The sequence below is a fragment of the Peromyscus leucopus genome, chromosome 17, assembly GCF_004664715.2.
Source record: "Peromyscus leucopus breed LL Stock chromosome 17, UCI_PerLeu_2.1, whole genome shotgun sequence".
NCBI lineage: Eukaryota > Metazoa > Chordata > Mammalia > Rodentia > Cricetidae > Peromyscus > Peromyscus leucopus.
Window position 1 is genome coordinate 49,987,693 of NC_051077.1, and position 25,934 is coordinate 50,013,626.

The 25,934-nt window shown below is 40.9% G+C and overlaps 1 protein-coding gene across 1 annotated transcript in view; it reads right to left on the reverse strand.

The window, feature by feature from the left end:
- Positions 1 to 41: 41 nt before the first annotated feature.
- Psd3 (pleckstrin and Sec7 domain containing 3) overlaps positions 42 to 25,934 on the reverse strand; it is a 449,956-nt gene continuing 424,063 nt past the window's right edge. The window contains 1 exon segment of the mRNA XM_028883856.1: positions 42 to 8,189. Within this exon segment, the coding sequence (XP_028739689.1) occupies positions 7,974 to 8,189 (216 nt within the window). The 3' untranslated portion in view covers positions 42 to 7,973.

The window sequence follows — 25,934 nt, forward strand, 5'->3', positions numbered from 1 at the left end:
TTCAACTTGGATAAATAGGCAAATAAAAACATTCTCCCAAAATGGTTGAATTTGTTGTATTTATTTCTTTCTAAAGTTTGTACATTTACATATACCATATTATAATCCTTCACTGTTTGCATGATTTCTATTACATAAAAACCATTTCAAATGCAATAAATTTTGTTGTTATAAAACAACAAAATACCCTCAACTTATAAAAACACAGGGGCATTTCTATTCATGGCCATTTATACAATAGAGAAATGTACTGTAGACATCACAGCTTCTATACAGTTGACCCACTTGTCTACAAGGTCTAGGTTTACTTTAATAACAGTGGAATAGGGTAATATTTATATACAGTTATTTCAATAAAAATAAAGCAGTTGTAAAATGTAAACTTAATTTTCAAAATATTCTTTAAACACTTTAACAATATGCACATAAATTACTGTTCCATTCAAAAGACTACCACCATGAATGCCGCAATTAGGAAGTGGCATTTCTTGAGTCTGGTATGTGATAAGGAACAGGTTTTCAGTACACGGTGTGGTGCCGCTAGCTTTCCCAGGCCGGCTGAAGCTGACAGTTTGGCCACTGAAAAGGGGAGGCTACTGTTTGGTCGCTAATTACTTTTACAACGTGCAGGGGCATGTGGCCCCGGGGCTGCGGTACACAGGAAGGACGGTGGAGAAAACTTTGGAGGAAAAGGAATGTTATGCACTGCCAATCAGTTGGAGCCACAGGAAACAGAAACCAGTGACGAGGCTGTAAAAGCCCGGCTCCTGTTTTATCTCAACAGATACAAACTGCCACCCTTACGTACGTCCCACAGTCCCCAAGGCTGACAACACGGGGTCTTCCCTTGTCTAAATTTCTGTTCCAGAAGTGAATTCCAAAAACTTGAGGTAGAAGGGAGCGCAGGGAGGCATGTCGGCCTTTGCTCAACAACTTTCACGTGAACAGAGCACTGTTGAGCAATTTTATGTTCCTTGACCCTTCCCACAGAAATGAAATAGTATCCATTTCTGGACATCGGGGAGCAAAGGGGAAGATATCATCTGGCACTGAACAGAACTCAATGTGCCCATCGGTTTCCTGAAAAGACCCAATGCAATCTTAGCGTCAAGCTGAGGATCTTTTCACCCTATGTGTCTCCCTCCATGACTGAGTCGCTCTCAGAGCTGATATCTTGCCTAAGCAGGGTCAAGCCACTGGGACAGCTGGATTCCTGTTTCCGGAACCCAGGATATACCTGCTGCTGAGCAGAAAGCCCGAGTGGAGCAGAAGGCCAAGGAGAAGCTCCAGCGTAGGAAACTCACCCTGCTCTCCACTGCCCGGGGTAAAGGGCACTCAGAGCAGTGCCTCAGACCTGCTGTGTGGTCCTTCATGGAGCCTTGTGGCTGGGACTTGTGGGTGTATCCGAAGGCTTGCACAGACTGATGGGCAAAACGCTAAGTGGAGCTCCAAAGTTCTCTCCAGTCACCAGTGCTTCCAGGAATTGAAGTCAAAGTGCTTATTTTCATAGGACTGCTATGGAGAGCTGAACTCTCGCCTGCAAAAGGACACTGGATTTGGGTCCCTACCTCTATTGCTCCTGAAGATCCTGGCCTATGGATAAGTGTTCAGCTGTTCAGCATACTCCAGTGCAAGCTCTCTCACCTATAGCTGAGGAGCCAGGGCAGGCAATCCACACTTGGGGCTCTGAATGTAATATGGCTTCTCCATTTACACTCGCCTCTTAAATGAATGATCTGCAGAGGGCCAGTGGGGGATGCTGGAGAGTCACTGCCTATGAGTCCCAAGAATGCCTTCCAGTTGGTGGTCCACCAGGAAGGACATGGCATGCATCCCCATTTCTCAGTTAAAACTGTGATGCCTCTCAAAGTCAAACACCAGTGCTCCATCCGTCTTCCCTGGTTCTTGGAACACATCTGTGATACAGTTTACACTGTCTTCATTTATCATCTCTTTAGAATACTCTGGCCTTCAGTGTCTTAAGGCCATACTTAAGGTATAACTTAAAACCTCTCTCTCCTCTCTCTCTCTCTCTCTCTTTCTGTGTGTGTGTGTGTGTGTGTGTGTGTGTGTGTACCCAGATGCAGTTGTAGGCATATTAATTTTTTCCTTAAACACTTTAAGGGGGGCAGTTAATCAGTGAATCTCTTAGGAAAGGATTTAACACATACATTGCGACCCCGAGTGGAAAACAGCCAGCTTACCCCTCCACTTCAATTTGGTCTAATAACTCTTATTTCTAAAGCTTAAAAAAGTATTCTAACAACATAAAAATTCAATGTGCATATATACTCTCTAGAGTGAATATTATTATCCATGTCAATGGTTACTTGGCTTTACAACTTCCATGGCTTTATATTAAAATCCAAACATTTCAAGTAACTATGGCCTAAAATATACCTTATTTCTACTACTCATTTTTCTGTGTGATTTCTGAATCAAATGGCTGTTTTCTGCAAATCACAAGTAATTCTTAGGAGGAAATATTCTTGCAGAAGCCCTGCTGATCAGCCACAGAGCCAGCCCACCACACATAAAGAACAAATTGGGAAATATATATTTGCAAAAATAGTTTGAGACTGAAGAGTTAATAAAAACAAAACTCAAGTGTAACTACCAATATGGGTCTGCAGCCTGGAGCTGAGGATAGTCTCAGACCCTACAGTTCCAATCCTCTCACTCAGACATGAACAAAGACACTGCAGCCAGCCACTCACTCAAACACACCCAGTCGCTGCTTTAAATATACCAAACATGCTGGTTAATAAAACGGTAGTGACTATTTACACTCTATAATATAAGCAATAACACCAAACAACTAAGGCCAGTGGCTCTTCTTTGGGGAGAGTCAGGAAAAAGAGACTGAAGTATAAAAATATTAAATAAAGTTTTAACTTGTTCCTAAAGTCCTTTTACCTGTGACACTAGCTGTTAATTTGTGCAACTGCGAACCTGGAATACAGTACCCGATCTTGGGATGCCCTGATAGACTTCAGTATCGTCTGTGATATTCCTTTATAACAAAGAGGGTAAGGATGTGGCACCAGGAGAGTGTGTGATCTACTCTAAAATATACACTGGTACATAAAAGGTACACTGGGTACTTATTCAGTTCTTCAGAAAGCTATGTGTTTTTCTGGACTAATTACAACAATAAAGAACGCGAGCTCAAAAGCATCACATTTTGTAATAAGCCCAAAGTTATCAGCTCAGCTTTAAGTGCTCTTAATACTAAAGTTGCTAAGACTGCCCAGGCTGGCTTTCCCCCCACTTCTCCTGTATTTCTCAAATTATAGTGAGTTCTTACTGTATTGCACACTGTACACTTCAATAGATTCACAAGTTTAGTTATCTTTGCCCTGGTAATTCAAAGCTTAAAGATGGAATTTTCTATTGTAAAGTCTTATTAAAAATTTAATCAAAATATCATTTGAATTTAAGTTTAATAAAACAATACCACTATATGAACTCTCAACAACTGTACTATATAATCATTCCTATGAGGTTTTTAAACGTTCTTTTCATATTATACTGGTTGTTAAAGACAAAAATAATTTCAACATACATATACCATATACTGATACACAATCTACACACTGATACACATACATACATATAACTATAAATACCCACAAATACAACGTTAGCGGGTGACGGAGAGCATTTCCTTTGACATGTGACATACTATCTATACAAATATTTCCCCAAATACTTTAGTACAACAGATATACACATAAATTACAAAGAAGCGTCCACGAGACCTAAGGAAACCTACTGTATGTACAAGTAACTGGCTGAATCCCTTGCTCTTGCACGCAATCAGCAAACTGCCATGCAGATTCAAGTATTTACTGACATTCTTTCCACATGCATGAGCTGACCTAAGATGCCCACTCTACAGATGCAGAATGAGAATGACACCAGATGTCAGGCCTGTTAAATGTGAAGGATGGAAAGGAGTCGGAAGGGCAATGCAGTGACAAAGTACCTCTACAACAGATCATGGATTATTTTATGTGGACTGATAAAGTCCTCTGGAAGGTATGATGATGGCAGATGTCCAAAGTAAGAGGGGGATTTCTGCTGCTCTAGAGGTTCACCAGCAGCCTGGACTGGGGAATGAAGTAGGAGGCCCTGGAGCAAGGGGGATCCTCTGCCTACAAAACTGACTGGTCTGTTTGGATGAGTGACACAGATCACTCAGCATTACCATTCTTGAACCAGAGTCTAGGTTTAACTGATGCTACAATTCGACTTTGGCTCTCGTGTGAGCTTTACAAGTGAAGAGCACACTGTCCCCTGAACTTAACAAAGGTATTCTCTGACAAAACCAGGAACGGGGGCTACTGACCTGATAAAATCTTGCATCCACAAAAGCTAAACCACAAAAAACTTGGAAGTTTAAAACTAAGAAACTTAATGTAAAGTGAGGCTTAACTGATGACTACTAGAAAAAAAAATGGCAAAGAATTCAAATTCCATATACAGCTAACTTCATCTAAGGTCTCTCTCGTTTGGGAAGACAAAGGAGAAACTGACTTCTAATCATCAGGGCGGACAAGATGTGCATCTCAGGACAGTCGCTCCTTACTTCCGAGCACGGCCCTTCATCCTTGCTCTTTATATAAAGGGCAGAAGGCAAAGGAGCCAGTGTACCTGCCTGCACTCAACTTCCTGAGCAGATTATAACACAAACCTAGACGGGCCTTGAAAAACCAGCCAGGTTTTCCTCTTCCAGAATCAATTCCCTCACATTCCATTTTCCTGAAAACAGTTTCATCTTCAGGATGAGGGAAATAAATGGGAGGGGCACAGAGTGCCTTACAAACTTCACAAGATCATGGCATGAGAAATTGGCTCCATCTTATTTACCTAGGAGCAATTTTAAAAAGTGACATATAATCTATAAATTATTTCTACCAGAGCACTCCCCAACACACATGCTTGATTCACTGTGATTAACTGAAATGTATATAAGTAGCATTTGGCTTAATCAGACATTTCTAAGAGTTAGGTAAATGATATATTTTTTAAAGTACATTTCAGTAATGCCAATGATATACCAATAAAATAAGGACTCTGAGTGGAAGTAACTAGATTTTAATCTCTAAAATTGAGTTCCTGGCAAACCTTTTTAGAAGTTAGCATGTGAGGTAGGGTGTTACCCCACAATACACAACGATGTTATACAGGGTCAGTTTGCAACAAGACTATCATCAAAGTCTTTTGATGACTTGAGATTTTCTACACTGAAAGTCATTATTAAGGGTATGCTTAGAGTAGATGCTCTTTTGTCACATGGAGAAGAACTCCGAGGCTCCAGGGCACTGAGGTAGGGATGAAAGTAGGTAGAGATGGGGTAGGATGAAGTACCATGGGAAGGAGTGGGAGGAGAGCTCCCTGTACCGTGCACTGGGCAGCAGGCTTAGAGTAGCTGTACTAAGGACCACCTTCCATTTCTTATGACTCAATACTGTGGGGGAAATGGGATTGGCTATGAACCAGACTCTCAGAGTTCCATCAGATCAGAGGTGTTTCCTACCACAGGATAAACATAGCCTGCTGGGCATTCTTAGCAGGCAACATCCTTCCAGAAGCCTCAGGGAAGACACATTTTAAGCCTATCCCCTGAAGATGGACAGCGTTACATTAGGGCAGGCTGGGATTCTAACTCACAGAAGAATGTTATAGTTATTTTTCAAGATAAATGATGCGGGCATAGTAGGCCACAGCTTCAACAGTGTCTTCGTCATCTGATTATCTATGAGCATGGCCCTAAGTTCTGGAGCCAACACTAGTGAGTCCTGTGATAGGAACAGTGGCAGCGCTGACGCTAGGGTATTCTCAGACTGTTCTCCATGCCAGAAACTCTAGAGCAAGGTACCATTCAATGTATATTAGATACTTCAGGCAAATACACACAAACATCCTATACATAGATAGACACACTCTGTGGACAAACACAGTCAAACATGTTAACTGTTCTTCAGCTACTGATGCTCAAAGGTGATGCTCAAGACTCAAAGGTCTTGGTACCTCTTTCCCTTCAGGGACTACAAATACTTAGGCAAAAAGCAGACAGTGATAATTCACTTTCCAGAAGAAAGGCAACTTGCTCAGGAAATATTGGGTTCAATGGGAAGCTATGAAATAGCTTAGGTACATGAACCACAATGGTAACTACCCATGTTAGCTTCATGGTTCTAAAATATAAATCAAGTCAATTGCCTTTACCTAAACAAGATAGAAAATAAAGGACGTTTTTCAATAGTGTAGCAAAATACCATGAAAGAAGCAGCTACTTTAGAGGGAGTTACTATTCCTGGGCACAAGCAAGACAGACATGTATAGAGGTGAAAAGAAGTACAGGTTAATACTGAATCCTGTAACTAAATGCTAGTTGATCCTAGTGATATGTCTCTATAAACTACCATGATTTCTAACAGGCTTCCTCTAACTTACTGGAATCATGCTATTCATGCAAGAGCAGCTGATTCTCTGGTCATAGTACCTTCAACTAACCAAGTAGAAATAGAGAAAATGTCTAAGGACATAAAGAATATTCAAATGTCATCCTGTTAGTGTTGAAGATCTGTTGTTGGGAAGATAGTAGTTTTAGAGAATACAGTTTCAAGGTTGGAAACCTGAGAGTCTTCAGCCATAGAGGAAGCTCACCTTTTATATTCCTTTCTCTTCCTCTACAGGCAATATTCTACTTAATACCTTGAATTCTAAAGGGACTGTTTAACTGTAAGGTGAAACCATTATGAATATAAGAGAAAAAAATGAGATCAAACATATACAAAGAATTTCAGGAGCAATCTTAAGAGTGACAGAGTCAGATGGCTCTGGAGATGGAGATGGAGATGAGACTAAGTGACTGCACCCAAGTCATCGGATTCCTCCATCTTCGGTCTCTACGATCAGACTGACTTCAGACTGGGTCTGAAGGGTCACTGTCCCGTGCAGCTGTGCTTGCTCCTTATTTGTCCTAATGTAGAAAAGAAAAAAGGGGGAAGGGACCTCATTTTCCACATTGTTTTGTTTCAACCAGGACAGGATTTGTGCCTGCAGATCTATGCAAAAATGAATCTATTCCTGGATGGAAGGGTATCAATCAATGACAGAGATGATTCTGATTCCTAGTTCAGACCCCATGGGAGTGAGGTAACACATTCCTACAGAACGCCACACACCCTACTGCAGCAACTCCCAGCTCCCTCCCAAAGGGCTGATTACTGCCACCACCCTTTAGAAAACAAAAGTAGCTTGGGATCACTCCGCCCTAGGGGGCGTCCCTTCAAGCAAGGTGACGCCACCTCTGCTTTCCCTTGCATGGCTGGAATGGCATCCACCTGTGAGGCAGACTCGGGTGCCTCCCTAAGGTCTCCCTCCAGTCCTGTCCTCTTCATGTTCCCCCTTTGCCTGTGTCCAGCACTGAACAACAGGTGCCAGGATGGATGCAGAAGCGCCCCACCCTCGGCCACCCTGATGCCCAGCACTGCCTTTTTTTAGGTGAGCATCTATAAGCATTCAACTTCACCTCCGTGACCGGGCAGGATTTCACATGTAAAGTCTAGGATTTCCTAAAGCACAATGCTTGTCCAGTTATGTATTTCACAATGGATTAAAAATTTAAACCTAAAAAAAAAAAAGTACAACGGTTGATTGGGAAGACATAAAATAACTGTGCAGAAGTGCAAATAAGAGAAAGCTGAAGGAGAAAGGATCTGTAATCCTCTGCCCCTCACAAAAGGTGCATTAGTTATAAAGTCGCCCAAATCATCAAAGCAAGAAAAAACTCAAGAGCAAAGACACCTGTACAGAAACTAACAAAAATATACAATATAAAAGGTTACTAATGCACCATTTAGTCACAGACTATTTTTTTAAATATATTCACGGATTACCAGAAAGATCTTGAAAAACTCTGTTTTGCTCCATGACCAGCACTTCCTGGCCGTGGATGGACTCTAAGTAACTTTTTGCTTAATGCCCGGTGTCTCAGGTCGGTGGTCCTTCCTCTCTGACACGTTGCGCTTGACCTTGGCAGTGACTGGAGATGCATCTGGGTTCAGGGAAGGACTTGAATGTGACTTCTTTAGTCCCACTGCCTCGTTTCCCTCAGTACTCAGGAGCTCCTTGCCTCCTTCTTTCAGAATGTTGACATAAATTTCGTAGCGGGTTTTCTGAAGGCAAAAATCAGAGAAGTGCAGTCAGTGAGGGTCCCAACTGCCTGTGTGCAGCCAACCTGGCACACAGCACCCATCACACGAGAGTGTTTTGGACACTTGACTTTCCCCCAAGCCGCCAAGTTACCTGGGTACTCATAACTGCAGGATGATGACTCATTTATTGAGACAAGAAACTAAGCTAAAATTTTCATTAGCACTTATTCTGGATTCTGAGAAATGCCAATACACTGGCTAGAGTAGCCATGCATCTGAAATGCACATACCCAAGGTGGAGGTTTATCTTCTGGGCAGGAGGAGCTGTAACCTCTGGTTCACATGAGACTCCTGCATGGGACCTGGGCTTCAAATGTACTTGGCTTGAACACAGTCATCTACTCTCTATAACTCTGGAAGGGTCAACTGGATAGTCCTTCCATGCTGAATACACCCTAGAAGCCACTCTGAATTTCTATTGCTTTTCTTCTAGGATCAGCCAATTCTCCTCACACTATGAAGATTGGTTACTAGGAAACAAGATGAGGCTTGCAGAACATGGAATTGCTTTCTGATGCTTTTCTCATTCTACACTTCTTTTGTGACTGGCTATTTATGGAATGCCTTCTATGTTCCAGATAGTCCCCCTCCCCCGTCCCCATCTCTCTCGGGCTGATATTTTTTCTAATGGCTGAAAACACTGCAGAGGCGATTGTTTCCTCCTAGTCCCAACAGTGCTCTTTGTCTAAGTCACTTATCTAGAACTGCTGCACAGCACACTGAAATGTACAGAGTCCTGATTTGATACATTTCAGTCAAAACATGCTTTTCAGCATGCAGCTTCCATACACAAAGACTTTGGACAAGTCCTACAACGTTTCATTTCTAAACAAGAGCATGTCAGTTATAAGACCGTCCAAACAAACGGAGGCAAAAGCTGTTAAGACTATATCTCTTTCAGGGATTTTTCTAGTTAGGTTAGAGGTTTGTATACATCAGATTCAAGTGCTACATTTCCAAGTTCTTTTGTCCAATGTAAGAAGCCTGCTAGCCATTCAATTTGTTCTGCATCCAACCATGGCACTGAACATCCATTGAGTGCCCTCGTGCTAACATGAAATTATTCACACAAATCATAGAAAACTTGTAATATTAGTATTTCTTTTTACTCAAAAGGAAATAAAGTCAGAAAAGCCTAAAGTCAGGATACATAGGTAGGAAACTTTGATTTGAATCCAAGGAAGGTAACAGTGGGATACACTCTGCAAACATTTTCTTTCTGGAATTGACCATATAAATGAATGCATGTTCTCAGAAGAACTCTGACAGACACTGTTGGTCAATCAAAAGCTATTGTCAATTTCCTCTTCTTTGCCCTGGCCCTCTAAAGAGAGACACAAAGCATACAGCCGTTTCCCTAGCCCCTCTAACAACTAAGATGGGCCTTGTGATACTCCAGAAATGAGTAGACAGAAGAATGCTGGGAACTCTTGGGAAAGAACTTGCTTTTTGATGGGAGAGCTGTGTAGCTAGAGTTTTCCTGCCTTGCCCACAGTCAGGACAAATCTGTCACCCGCCAGTCCCACAGCCGCTCAGGCCCAACCAAGTAAACACAGAGACTTATATTGCTTACAAACTGTATGGCCATGGCAGGCTTCTTGCTAACTGTTCTTATAGCTTAAATTAATCCATTTCCACAAATCTATACCCTGCCACGTGGCTCGTGGTTTACTGGCATCTTTTCATGCTGCTTGTCCTGGCAGCGGCTGGCTATGACTCCTTCTGCCTTCCTGTTCTTTTATTTCTCCTCTCTGTTAGTCCTGCCTATACTTCCTGCCTAGCCATGGCCAATCAGTGTTTTATTTATTGACCAATTAGAGCAACTTGACATACAGACCATCCCACAGCACAGCCGAGTGCAGACCATCTCAGACACCTGCACTCAGGCCCGTGGTCCTAATCATCCTTTATGCGGACCTGCTGGGTAAAGCCATGAGGAACCCGAGAACGGGCTCCCACAGGACATACAGAACATCCCACAGCAGAGCTGGGCTTTGGAGGAGAAGCCACCAGTTTTATGGCCTTATTCTTTCAAAAAAGATTTATTTTAACTATGTACATTTGTGTACCCATGTGCCTGAGTGCAGTACCTGCTGAGGCCAGAGGCAGGAGATATTCCAAGAGTTACAGGCAATGATAAGCTGTCCATCATGGGTGTTTGGAATTGAACTGGGTCCTTCTTAAGAGCAATATGCACTCTTAAGCACTGAGTCATCTCTCTAGCCCCAAAGCCTTACTCTTTCTCCCCATTTGATATGATTCCTAAAGCTGTTACCATGTGATGTAGGATAGGAGGTATAGATACAAAGGAAAAACATGCTAGGCCTGAGGGAAAATTGAAAGGCATGGAAAGACAGACAGAGAGGGGGGTGGACAGAGAGCCTGATATTTTGACCCAATAAGCTGAACCCAACCCTAAGATTCCCTACATCCCCAGATTCATAAAGATAAACCACAAATTTATATATGCAAGAAGGCACTATCAACATTCCTTATTTGCAGGTAAAAGAATTACTACTTGAATATTCCAATTTTCATAAATAAGGAAACAAAAACCAGAGAACATTGCCTTAGAGGACCACATGAGAGCTTAGTCAGACCATTCTCTAATCAAAAGGTCACCAGCATTACATATTGCTACATGTGCCCCAACATCAGAGCTAGAGGCAATCCAAAGGACACACTGGTTCTAAAACCGTATCTATTTAAAGAATTTATTACACTGTCGCCAAACTGCCTTGGTGGCAAAATTAAAATTCTGCAAAGATTATTTTCAAAGAGTCCATGATTCTGTATAAGTGACATATGGGCAGTTTAAAGCAGACTCAGGAAGCCAGGCTGAGACACACTGGTCCATGAAGTGAAGTGTGCATGCAGTGAGGAGATGGGGAGGGCAGGGTTTTGATAAGACATACAAGCGATGCAAGGAGAGAAGCGATATGGCCAGTGGTTTCTATTATTGTGAAGAAGCAGGTACCTTTTCATCCCATTTGAACTCCCAGTTTAAGTGAAGGGAAGGTTCTACCCACATGTGGGATCGACCTTTCTTCATAGTTCACTGACCTCCCAGGCAGTCATCTCTGGAAACACCCTCAGAGACACACAGAGAACTGTGTTCCACTGATCTTTTAGGCGTTTCTCAAGACAGTCCAGTTACCAACTGTGATTAACCATCACAGTGTCTTGACAGCTCACACTTTGTACTTCAGAATCTCATACTCTTCCTTATTATATCACCTCCTTTGGAAAAATGCCTCATTTTGATGGAGTACAGTAGTACTGAAGTACAATGACTAAAGGTTTGAGTTTGAAATTAGGTTATCTGAGTTCAGGTCATTGCATCAATACATACTGTGAGATTGTAGACTCCTTATTTTGACTCTTTACTGTTGTGAAATATTAGTTAAAGATGTGTCAAATTTGTTTATGCTGTGGAATATTTGTTTAATGATGCAAAGCTGTGTTGCATTCTTTTATGTTGCATTTGTTTACTTCTGTAAAGCTGTGTTACATTGTCTAAAGTAACTAATTGGTCTAAAACAACTGATTGATCTAATAAAGAGCTGAAAGTCCAATAAAAAAGAAGAAGAAGAAGAAGCAGGTACCATGGAGGGATGTACCTGAAAAAGACACGCAGGAAACCCTGTCCTTCATGCATCTCACAGCTCCACTACAAAGCCTTGTCACGTGTGAGTCATGTGACTTTGCTAACCACAGCACAGAGGCATGGCTATGTAGGAGTCATCTGCTCATAGGAAAAGAGGAAGCAGAGGGAAAGGTGAAGGAGGCCCAGGGAAAAGAACTACTCTACTGTTAGAGAAAGCAAGGCCAGGCAATGCAGGCCGGCCTCGGAACTCAGATGGCTAGCCTCCCTTCTGATGAAAGAAAACAACTCGTCATGAAAGCCTTTGTTTGAGTTTTCACTGGGCTTTCTTGGAGGAGTAGGAAGGTTGTACTTCTGGCTGACTATTGACCTCATCTTTGAAGGGCGATTTTTCTTTCTTCCTTTCTTAGAAGACATGATGCTCATAGACTTTCCTCAGATAAACTAGGACAGGTAAGTTTTAAGCTGAAGCTGGTACACAAGGACAAACAACACAGTGGGAAGAGTAAGTGTACTCTTTCCCTTTTTCCTAGTTTATTTTTTAATTGAACTCATAATTTTTCAATCATAGCACTTTGTGGAGACCATCACAGAAAACCGCATCTGGACACAGTGCAGAAATCAACAGATTGTGGGGAGCCCGGCTCCAATGGCTATGCATCTGTATCACAACTCCTGAATCTAGGGCTCAGGGAACATCAAGGAAGAGGAGGCAGGAAGACCATCCTCCTTCTTCAAAAGCATTTTACTGTTAAGTGACTCATATTGACTGTACATACTACCCTGGGGGCACAGTGTGAAGCTACAATACATGTATACAATGTGTATGATTAGATATAGTACTTGGCCTAAGTATCATCCCAGACATTGTACTGAGAACAGTCAAAAGCCTTTCTATTCTCATCAAATACTCAATGAAACATTGTCAACTGAGTTATGTTACCAAGGCACTGTAGACCATGAGAAGTTATCACTTCTCTCCAACTGCATCCCTGTAACTATCTTTTAATTCCTTCCCCAAGCTCCTTTCCAGGCTTTGGCTACCAAAATTCTGTTTTCCACTTCTTTAAGATCAAGATTTTAGTACCCACTAAGAGAGAACATGTGTTTTTGTTTTTCTTTCTAAGCCCGACTTATATAACAATGATGGCGCCCAGTTCCATGTATGCTGCTATAAATGCCAGATACACATCCATATTTTATGGCTGAATAAGACATGTAAACACACATGATTATAATATAATATGTAATAATATACATTTTCTTTATCCATTTGTTTATCCACTGATGGGCACTTAGGTTGAGATTCCTTACCTGAGTTATTACAAACAGTGAAATAAACCCATGGATGCAAATTTCTTTCTTGACATACTGATTTCAATTGCATATTCAGGAGTGAGTGGGACTGCTTGATAATTTGGTAATTGTTTGTAGGTTTTGAGGAACATGCATACAGCATGCCACAGTGATTACAAAAGTTGGCATCACCAACAGTATATGAGTCTTATCCATTCCTCTGCATCACTACCATATTTTTTTAAATTTTACGTTGTGTGATATTTTGTGTTCTGACCAATAATGCTTGCCTGGAGATCAGAGGCCAGGCAGTGGTGGCACACACCTTTAATCCCAGCACGTGGGAAGAAGCAGGAAGATCAGGAGTTCAAGGCCACCCTGGGCTTCACAAGATTGAACCAGTCTAAATGAGAAACAGAGCTGGGTGGTGGTGGCTCACACTTTTGATCCCAGCACATGGGAGGCTCACGCCTTTAATCTCAGCACTAGGGAGGTTGAAATAGGAATATAAGGCAGGTAGAGACAGGATTTCGCCATAGTCTGAGGATTTGTAGAGACAGGGTTGCCCTTTTTGGTCTAAGATTTTGTAGAGGTAAGAAGTTTCTGGTGGCTGCTGCTCTGTTTCTCTGATCTTTCAGCATTCACCCTAATATCTGATTACCAGTTTTTATTGTTAAGACTAACTAGGATCATGTGTCAATTTTATTTTGTTTTTGTTTTTTGATAAGAGCTATTTTACCTCATTTTTGCTTGATTTTTATTTTTCCAATGATCAGTAATACTGAACATTTTTCATAATTGTTGGTCATTTGCACAATCTCTTTTGAGAAATGTCCATTCAGGTCATTTTGCCATCCCATATCCCTTTGCTCTGTTCTGTAATCCCACCTCCACACCCACTCCTATTGTGCATGATTTCTAATTAAAATTTTCCTTGTTTTCTTTTTGCTGTTGTTTGAGCTCCATATACATTCTGGATATTACCCATCAGATGAGTCATTCACAAATATTTTCTCTCATTCAGCAAGTTGCTTCTCTATATTGCTGATTGATTATTCCCCTTGTTGTGCAGACATGTGCCAACTAAATGAACCCTAGTTGTTAATTTTTAGTTTCACTGACAATGCTTTTGGGGTCATACCACCCAAAAATCTTTGCCCAGACCAGCCAATATCTTCAATTGTTGTTTTCCTTATATTCTCTCCTCTCCTCCTCTCCACTCCTCCTCTCCCTCCTTCCCTCCTCTCCCTCCCTCCTCTCCCTCTCTCTCTCTCTCTCTCTCTCTCTCTCTCTCTCTCTCTCTCTCTCCCTCTGTATTTTTAAAAACAGGGTCTTTCAATGAACCTAAAGTCCAGCAATTTGCCTAGATTGACCGGCCATCCAGTCCCGGGAATCCTTGTGTCTCCACCTCCCAGCACTGGGATCATAGGTCCATTCTTCAGAGCTTGTCATTTTTCTGTAGAAGCCAGGCATTGAACTCAGGTCCTCATGCAAGCCCTCTGCAGACTCTCCACCAGTCCTCCCCTACAGTTTTTTTTTTTTAATTTCTTTTTAAAAGTCTGATGTATCAGACTAGCAGAACAACCAATATTCAAACAGCCAACCTTGCCTGAAGAACCTGATCGATGACATTTAGAGAAGGACTGCTGCTTCCCTAACAGCCTGTTCCTCCTCACAAATGGAACTGAATTTTCTCTCTCTTTTTTTTTTTTAATTAAAAATATTCATGTGACTAGCCCGAGGAGAGGAAACAAAGTTTAAAATGAAACCCAGCAATTCCCAGCACGCCTGCAGTCTCCTTTTCTGCCATATGCTCTGGCCTTCGCCCCTGACACGTATGTGTAAGTCTGCTAGGGCATTGTTGTAAAAGCCGTTATGCTAGTCTAATAACAAGTGATAAACCCAAAGCTTGAAACTAAGGTAGCCATTTTGAAACCATGAAATAAGCATGAAAGCAAAAAGCCATTATGTTCATAAAAACAAATCAATATTTTTAGGAAGACTATACATCCACAATGATAGCATTTAGCAGACAGTAACCATCCACTTATATTTGTTTTAAAGTTAGATGTAAACATTTACACTGTTTAACCATTTGGTCAGTTTTCTACTAGTTATAGCCAAAAGCACACAAGCATTAAAACATCCCTATTGAGAAGCAATGAAACTCGTCTTAATTTTTTTTTTATGAAAAAGTTACTTGGTTAATAAATTGTGGCATGGTATAACTTTGTTGTTTTCTGAATAGTTAATGGTTTATTGATAGACATTACTATTCACCACAATGTGGTTACATAATGAACATTAAATCAGTGACGATTAAGTACACTGTTAGTGTTACGTCAATTACTTGTTCTCTGTGGCTGAATACAATTCTCTTAGTCTTTTCCTGTATGTCTACTATATGCATATCTTACAGTTTCTAAGAGATTCTAAGATGGTATATATAATTTTAAGGTTCCCGAGTCTGACTAAAATACCAGTACAGCGAATGAATTAGAGCATTTTATATCACAAAGAAAATTTGATAATAAACATTTTTCGACTTGACTCTGCTTTGCCTATACCCTACATTCATCCTCCGAGTAAGTCCCATTCTTCCATCTTCACAATATATTCAGAATCCTGTGTCTTCTCTCTCCTTCTACCAAATCTGAAGCAAGCACAATCATCTCACGTCTAGACAATTCAGGAAGCTGCTAGTCTTTGCTCCCTCCTTTCGCATCCACCTACACTCCTCTCAAAAGTCAGTGATGTGAGGCATGGCATGCTGTCACCGCTTAAAGTACTGCAATGCCTCGGGTCCTTAAAATGCTCCTCAACCTCAAATCCTCCAAGTGGCCTCCAAACCTCTAATCTTTGCTGACTGTCACTTCCTGTGCCACCAACACCACTGGTTTCCTCTTAAGTAAGTGTCTGGGCTACAGTGTACCAGACGGCCTGCCTCCTGGCTGCCCTTGTATGTGTCAGACACACTCCTCCAGGACCTCTTGCTCTTTCTATTTTCTTTGGCCCCAAAGCTCTTTACCCACAAATCCATGGAGATCACTACTGTCCTTCATCACTTTCAGACTTCACGATGTCATCGTCACATCAAGGTCTGCCAAATCTAAATCATCACACCTTCTCTCACACCTCCACTTATTTTTCTCCTTATCAGTTGTCCCCATCCAACAGCCTTGTACTTTTAATTTTTAGAGAACCTTGTTTATTTCTCCCTTGTCCCCAAGATGCTCTCACGTGAAGGAAAACAACTGCTTTTGTTTGCTAAAAGTAAACAAAACACCCATTAATGTATGAATGGAAAAAAGTATATGTAAGAGAAATTAAATTCTTCCAAGTCTAGCAGAAAATATATTCTAGATATATTTTATATAAACTGACTATGCCAATTTTTATATAAATGAAAACAACAGGGACATAGACATTGACAGTAGATGCCTGGTAAGTTATTAATTCCAGAACTTCTGAGAATACATCATTATTTTAGATATTCCACCATTCCCATGTCTCCCATGAATCACTAAGGTCTGACTTATCATTCCAAGGCTATTCCTTCTCTCCCCATATCCTCTTGACCTTGGCTATTGAGATATTATCTGTGACAAATCCTAATCAGAGCACCAAATATAAGCTGTCTGGCTGAAACTGAGTTCTTCTCTTCAGAGACAGAGGACTATTTCAGAGGGCCATAAAATATAGATTTATTTTTACATGTATCTCTTATGGAGCAGTAAGAGAAGAACTGCCTTTATTACCCATTATAAGCTTAGGGATAAATCAAGAAACTTAACTACTATGTTGGGACTCTGCTGCTTCCTCACTTGGATAGTGACTTGATCTCATTCTGATTGGTAGGGACCCTCTAAGTTCACAAATCCAAGTATACACTAAAAAGATAAAGATTTCCTCAGGGTTATTTATATCTAGATTACATCTGCATGGTCATTCTTAAATATCATTTACATGTAATGTGTCAGGATCACATTTATGGCTTGATACAGACTTGGAAGCTAAACTAAGATTGGCCAGGACCCTGGGCCATAGAATAGTGGTCTCTCACCTTATTAATTAGAATGAATTAGCACTACACAGGCAATAACAATATTGAAGGATTATAGTTCACTGACAATTTTATGACTGAATGATCCATAATGGGGTATGTAGAACAAAGGTGAAATATCAAAAAGTAGGCATTTTAAGTTAATTTAATATCACACCACAACATCATTACTGCATTAGACACTAACACAGTGTCTAATATCTAATCAAGGACATTAAAAATGAGATGGGATGTCTAAAATCAGTCCATGAAAAGCACAGTAGCAGCAAGAAAATAGTCTTACCAGAGCTATCTGTGGATGACAATGTCATTGAGCCAGTGAATGTGGGTCTTAGTACATGCTAGACCACTGTTCTGCCATTATTCAGCCCCATCAGGTAAGTGTCTTTCATTACAAAGGACAAAAAGTTTATGAAAAGAAGGGGTGCCTCAAGGACTTCTTGTTACTTTTGTTGGTATCAGTAAGTAGGTCTTGGTCTACACACACATGCTCACATCATTTCTGTATTTCTGAGTGCATACTCACCTGCCTCCCTCAAGGCTGTCCCGATAGTGTAACAGAATTCTAGCAGTCTAGGCTGCATGACCTAACCCATGGCTTGATAACTCCAGATGGGATTTCTACCAAGTCCAAGAGTTGAGACTACTTAGGCGCCCAAATGTTAAAGTATGGTTTTGGGGGAGATAGACCAGCAAATTTTCTCTGCTAATTTCTTTCTTAGGATTAGCTGTTTTCATGAGCTTCTGTGAACATCAAGTACAAATACAACTCAAACACTAGTGGCTTTTAAAAAGCTAAGATATTTTCTTCAATGTGTAACCTCTTTAGTTTTCCCTATTTTCATTAAGCTTATCCTTAATTCCCTGTAAAAAAAATCTTTATATGTAGGAAAAAGTTATTTTTCTTCATTAGTAACAAGGCCTGTGAGTGCTAACTAAAAAAATACTGTGCCTAAGGACATGTAAGCTGCTACTTGGGTTAAATGTTAATTGCTCGGGAGGCAGAGCCAGGCAGATCTCTGTGAGTTTGAGGCCAGCCTGGGCTACCAAGTGAGTCCCAGGAAAGGTGCAAAGCTACAGAGAAACCCTGTCTTGGAAAACTAAAACAAAACAAAACAAAACACAACAACAAAAAACAACCCAGCAATTGATATTCTTTGAAACTAATTTCATCACACCCACAGATAAACTTACCTGCATCTGATGGTTTCCCTTCTCCTGAGCCCTGTTCAGCATCTCTTGTCTTACCTAATACAAGTGTCTCCACCCTCTATTCCATGATACAGGAGCACAACAGTCACACCCTTAATGAAAGTCATGCGACTCTGTAACACTCACTCACTGCCCATCTGTGTTCACAGCCCAATGCTCCAGAAACCAGATCCTGAATATTTCTTCCCAACATCTCGCACACAGAGGCAGAGTAACAGGCCATCTTTACACAGAATAGGCAGTAATATACACGGTGAAGCACATTTTGCTTCTAGATCTCTACGTAGAAAATGAAGAAATAAACCCCAAATCAAAAGAAATGGAGCGAGGAGCTTGCAAACTGGCTGCTCATTCATGTATAGACTGGTCATTTTCAGTCTGCATTACTGGAGGTCATGGCAGAATTGATGTGCAATTTACTTTCTTATTGGTCACTTAGCTTACTCACCTCTATTTGCTAATTTCAGCAATAGGCAGAACAGATTCCTAACATAAAGGCTGTGCTGGGGCTCAGGGGTTTTCACCCTATTCTTCTCCCATACCAGCCTCTGCATGCAATAGTAAGCCACTATTTAAATAGAGCAAGTACCATACATTATCAGTACGTATAGCTAGCGTTCTGGAAAACACCTAAAGATGTCTGCACTCCTTCTTTTGTTTCAGTTTTGCTTTCCGCTTTAATGTTTTCTAAATGAGCTTAGTGATGGTAGTTTCTAAAATAATTAAAAAATGAAAACCTTTTATATGATGATATAAAGGGGAGTCAAAAGCTTGTACTAATACAGACAAAAGGGGCTGTGCTTACATAGAGTGTTTTGAGACTGTCAACTGTCACCAGTCTATGGTCCCTGCCTTGCCATCATATTCCTATGGAATCTAGTCTGTAGAAGAAATTAGAAAGTCCAATCAGATTGAAGCACCTCCAAAATTTGACACCCACAGAATGTTGAGATCATGCTTTATTTCCGTCCATCTCAAAGAATTTTGTTGCACACAAATGAGTATCTTGCACCTAGAATATATCAAAACCCAACCAGGCCCAAACCTGTAATTCACTTCCTATGTTCTCCCTGGAGATAACTGCCTCTAGGGCCTCAGGCATGCTAGGCAAGTACTTTACCAGTGAGCTACTTTTCCAGCCCTCTTTTTACTTTTTATTTTAGGACAACGTTTCACTAAGTTGCCTAGGCTGCCTTGAACTCACTCTATAGTGCAGGCTTGTTTTGGTTGATGGGATGACTGGAATTCAAGAGTTTGATGCTCAGCAAAGTGAAACAAGTTGTCTCCTGAACTACAGGTATATAAAATTAAGCTTCTACTTGCCCAAGGTAAAAAGTATCTGAGCTAGAGAAATACTGCTAGCTCTGTACACTTTCCCTTTACCTGCTTAAGACAAAAATTTTAGCTAAAAAAAAAAAAAAACATTTTATATAGTCGTGTTCATGATCTTTTCGTTTGTATTTTGATCTTCCTTTTGATTCCATAAGAATTAGTTGAAGTTATATACTGTATCCTCAAAAACACGTCCTTGTTCTCCGAGTTCGTGTGTGTGTGTGTGTGTGTGTGTGTGTGTGTGTGTGTGTGTACATATTTATGCAATAGGCATATGTGCAGGTGGCTATACATGTGCATAAGCCAGAGGTTGACTTGAGTTTCTCCCTCAGTACTCTCAATCTGATTTTTAGAGACGGGGTCTCTAACTGAACCTAGAACTCATTGACTTAATTAGGCTTGGGAATCTGCCAGTAAAGGAGGTCCAGATATAGCCCTCTACTGTAAACCACAGCCATGAGCGGAAAGAAATCTCTTTTCTTATTATTAGTCACAGACACTAAGACATGTGAGTATACCATGCAGTATGTGTAACTGCATGCCCTGTGTGAGTTGGGGGACCTCCACTGTCAAACTGACTGGATCTGGAATCATGAAGAATTTGTAATTGTGTGCTCCGTGTGGCTTGGGGGACCTCCAGTGTCAAACTGACTGGATCTGGAATCAAGTGAGAGATTCTGTGTAAGTCTGTAAAAGGCATTTTCTGGAAGGATTAACATGAACGAGGAAGGGATCCAAGACAAAAGGAGGTTTGCGGGAAATGCTGTGGTTATTTGACTGCCTGCCCTTGCCTCTTGCTGGTGAATACATGCACCCTGTTGCTGCTGCCACTGCTGTTTCCATCAAAACCCAGTTCTCAGCCTTCAAACATGGACTAAATACTAGTAGTTCTTAAGAAATTCTTCAGTCTGCAGCACTGGACTGGCACTGCTGAGGCATCCAGCCTTGTGGACAGAGAAGCTACCGGGTTCTCAGTCACTGTAGCTTGCAGCAATTGTTGGATTAATCCAGACCAATCTAACAAACCCCTATTTACTATGTAATCATTCTATTGGTTTAGTCCTCTAGACCAGTGATTCTCAACCTGTGGGTCATGACCCCTATGGAGATTGTCAAATGACTCTTTCACAGAGATCGCCTAAGACCATCAGAAAACACACATTATGATTCCAAACAGTAGCAAAATTACAGTTGTGAAGTAGCGAGGGAAATAATGTTATGATTGGGGGTCACCACAACATGAGGGATTGTAGTAAAGGGCTGCAGCATTAGAAAGGTTGAGAACCACTGCTCTAGAGGACCCTGATAATAAGGTGTGGCACATTTCGCTGAAAGTGATGCCTTCCAGGTTCAACCATGTTACAAACGGCAGAATTTTCTTCCTTTTTAAGGCAGAATAGAATGTAACAGGGCAAAGGTTCCCCCATCTTGTCTTAGCTGGAGCTATCTTTGACTGAACCTAAAACTGTCCTGCTTTTTCTACCCTCCCCCCACTATGGAAAGCCCCATGGGAAAGTACCCAACGTTGTTCTAGAAACTAGGGGTTGAAATGCCCCAGCTAACAGCATGCTTTTGGCTTCTGTTAAACTGCTGGCTTGCTTTACTTCTCCCTGCAACTGCCTGCCAGGATGTAGTTTTCCGTGTTCTTTGTCTTCAAAAGCTCTCTGTAAAATGCATTCAAATGTATTTTTTATAAAAATGTAAAATTGCTGTGTTTCTCTCGAGGCAGTTACTGCCTTAATAGACCCTGAATTCAGCCTTTGGTCATGGTGAGTTGTCGCAACCCCTCAACAGAAATCAGATGATTTTACTCAGACATGGATACATGCCAATTTCTCAACCTGTCAGTTGGTAGACACAGGTTGTTTCTGTATCTTGGCTACTATAAGCAATGCCACAATCAAGCAGGAATACAGGCGTGTCTCAGAGAGAAAGTAACTCCCCATCCTGACATATATTCAGGTCCAATAGTGATTCTATTTATAAATTCCTAGAGCACTGATATCGATTTTCATTCGATGGATGAGGGCTCCATTTTTTTTTTCTCTCTTCAATAAAACTTGTTACCTTTTGACCTGTTTATAATAGCAGCCCTAAACGTCATTTCTCTGGTGGTTAGTAGTGATGGGTACTGTTTCATGTACTGGTGGGACAAATGCATGGAATCTCTCAGGCAGTATCCACTTAGGTCCTTTCCGGAAGGCTGTTTTTTGTCTGTTTGCTTGTTTATTTAGTTGTATAATGACCTTGTACGGTTTGCCCGTTGGCCCCTTACTGAAAACATGCTCTGCAGACAAGCTTTTTTGTTCACTGTTCTGGCTCTGCCGGTTGTTTCCTTTGTTGGGCAGAAAGCTCTAGTTTGACACAGTCCTATTTGCTGTTTGTGCTTTGGTTGTCTGTGGTGTTGGTGACACACTGAAAAAGGTATGATTGTCCAGATCAGTGTCTGGGGCTTGAGCTACGCTATGTTCTTGCTATGTTTTGTTCTCTGAGTTTTCCCGTTCTAGTTCTGCTCTTATCTTCACTTGATGTTTGGAGACAAGCTTCCACTCAGTAGCTCTGCCTGGCCTGGAACTCACTATATAGAGTAGGCTGGCATTGGATTTGCAGAGATCTGCCTGCCTTTGTCTCCCAAGTGTGGATATTAACGGTGTACCCCACCATGTCCAGCCTCATGTCCTATTTTTAAACCTTTAGTTTATACGAAATTTATTTTGCATATAATATAGAATAAGAATTCGATTTCAGTTTTCATGTACATGGGTTTCCAGTTTTCAAAGCACCATTTATTGAAGAGACTATCCTTTCTCTACTATGTATTCTTGGCATCTTTGTTGAAGATTGTTTAATCTTATTGTATTAATTGGGGTTCTCTAGGGGAACAGAACTTATATAACACATGTGTATGTGTATATACATATATCTCTCTATATGTAGATGTATGTATTTAAAGAGGACTTATTAGAATGGTGTACAGGTTATGGTTCCACTAGTCCAATAATGGCTGTCTAATCTAACAATGGGCAATCCAAGAATTGAGTAGTTGTTCAGTCCACGAGGCTGCTCTTCAGTATATGCCAGAAACCTGAAGAAGTAACGGACTTGCTAGGGATAATGTGAGTAAGCAGCCAAAAGCTAAAGCTTCCTTTTCCCATGTCCATTATATAGGCCATCAGCAGAAGTGTGGCCCAGATTCAAGGTGGATCTTCCCACCTCAAAAAGTCCAGATTAAAAGTGGATCTTCCCATTTGAAATGATTAAGAAAAAATCCCTCACAGGTGCACCCAGCTGCTGCTCAGATTTTAGTTAATTCCAGATGTGGTCAAGTTGACAAGAATAGCCATCACCCTCCTCTTCAGGGATTTATTTCTGGGATCTTTTTTGTTTCACTGACCCATTCCCTACAAGTGGTTTTCAATACACACATGAGAATCACAGTAAGTTTGTCTGTTTATATTCATATGCTGAGGATTAAACCCAAGGCCCTGTGCACACCAGGCAGGCACTCCACCATTGAGCTAGATCCCCCAGTCTAGAACTACACAGTTTTGACTAGCACAGCATGATTGTTTTTTGTGAAAGGGTCTGGATACACTGCCTATGCCGCAGGTCTTGACTCTTTGGCTCACATCATTCTCCTGAGTATCTGTAACTATAGGCTGGTGACTCCCAGTCTGTGCTATTTAATTTTTTTTCCCCTTTGGGTTTTTCAAAGTCTGTGCTACTTATGCCCCCTCCTTTTTAAGTCTCTGAGAACATTTACCCTTTTCCTTTGGATAATATGTTAAGCCAATAGACTACGACTGTCTTCAAAGAAGACACTTCAGGCACATACGCACAGCTGATAAAGACAGGACTTGGGGTTTGAGTCATTTCAAGTACATGACTAGATGCTTCGTATGCCTTCTCAAAGCAAGGAACTAGCTCCTTATATGAAGCTCAATGAAGGTGCTGTAAGCTTTTGTTCCCTTTGCAGGCAGCTGTAATCATTTCAAGATTCAACCTCAGGCCTTCTTAGTCCTTCTCCATTGTCTCACATGAGAGTCCACATGACCAAGAGCCCTTTTCCTATTACTACCTGAAATGAGCATGGAGACAAGTGCTGACCATTGGGCTCTGTCTCTGAACACCATTTAGGATGTCATTCCACTAAAAAGAAAAACAAAATTTCCAAGAGGTCTACTAACTTGCGCTATTTTTGTTATTCAGATCAAAACACATGATATCATGTCTCTGATGCTGTCTGCAAAGGAGGCGGCATTCAGTTTCAGGCATTCTAGACCCAGTTACTGAGACAGATTAGGGACACCAATTATCTTTAAGTAGGTTAATGGTTTTTCTCCTTAGTTGTCACTAGGGAGATAAAGGGAAATAAGTCCTGTCTTTGTCCTTTCATGAACAAGAACTTAGTATCTAGATAATGTTACTTCAAAAGGTGGGTTGCTTTGTGGCACCTGGCAGGATGCTGAGATAGGCCTTACATTGTCTCAGGAGTGGGAAGGTGGTCAGTTATAGAGCTCTCAATGTGGAAATAACTAACACAGTGATGGGAAATGAAAATGAACAATCTGAGGAAGTAAACAGAATTTTATCAAAAGGAAATATGTCCAACTAACAACTATGAAACAAAATGCCCACAGTTCAGAAGAAGCTTAGAAAATTCTAGTTAATACTTCTGTGGTCTTTAGACACTAGTTGTTTTGGGTTTCCATGATGACTATAGGCAATGTATTCTTGTTCTTAAATATACAAGTTTGAAAAGGAATAAAATCATTTTGATTGACAAGAAAAACAAAAATTCAGAAAAGGATGTATCTATAAGAATGCCCCAGATTTTTCAGATTTAAAATATTCTCTCCTAAAATATTGTTGTCTTGTTACAGTAGACATTTGTTGTTTCTAAAATTAGCTTCTGTAGGCATGTGGCCTGTGTGGGTCCTCTCTGTGTTAAGCCATGAGCATATGTTACTCTGGGTCACAATTCAGAAGTGGAACTCAGTTGAACTCCAGCCCACTAAGTCAATGGGGCTTCCAACTGGTTTTAGTCGTGAGGGAATCTGACACTCTTTTCTGATAAATAAGAATGTGAGGACTCATACACCTGCAAGTGTTCTACTTCGAAGCATAAAAGAGCATGTTTTAATCAGTTTTGTGTCACTGTAATAAAATGTCAAAGAGTGAGTAACTTCTAATAGACAGAATTATTTGACTCATTGTTCTGGAGGTTGAGAAGTCTAAGCACTTGGCAAGGGCCTCTGGCTGCTGCTATCTGATGGCAGAATGAGGAAGAATAAGAGAGAGCAAAATAGAACAAGTGAGGGACAGGCTTAGTTTTCTAACAAAGTCCTCCCATGGAACTATCCTAGCCAGGGACAGTGAGAGCAATCTACCTGTAAAGGCGGAGCTCTCATGATCCAATGAGCTCTTCTTACTTAAAACACATGAATTGAAGGACTTTCAAATGTCAGCATTCCATTTCTGGCCCCCAAAACTCAAATTCCTCTCACAATGCAAAATACAGTCTCTCTATCCCACTTTGCAGGTTCCTTCCATGGGTTATGTTCTGACAAGCCCACTATAAATTTAAAGTAAGTCAAATAAATAGTCAGTACATCTAACCTACCAAATATCACAGATTATCAACACATGTCTCATCTAAATTAGATATGGGTGGAATTGAGCCATAATTTATCTTAATGAAGATGTGTCTCCATGAGTTAATTTGTGATCATCACTAGGCCTCAATCAAAATAAAACAATGATCAGATATTCTCTTTTCAAGATGTAGAAATGCATTAAAAAGGGTGTGTTGTGCTCCGAGAATTCAACATGGAAAAAAAAAAAGCAACATTAAATCCTAAAGCTGGAGAATTCTTTTTTATAACTTCATGTCCTGTCTCCTGGCCTAGGAATGAAGCCACCTGGCTGGCAGGATTTGTCCTCAAAGCTTTGCTGAACTTGTCTAGGCATCAAACCCACCTGGAGGTTAGTGTCTAATGCCTGCAGTCTTCCTAAGCTGGCATTGGCACACCAGTAGTTTTCTAGTTCTGGGGTCTTAAGAGCTTCCCCTCTGAAGGATCGATAGGCACTCTTCTAATGGGGACTATGTAGAGGTCTTGCTCGCACACCTCCACTAGGAAGTCACTACCTTTGTTGGGACTCTGTGGCAAATCTGTCTGAGTCTCCTCTAGATTCCTTT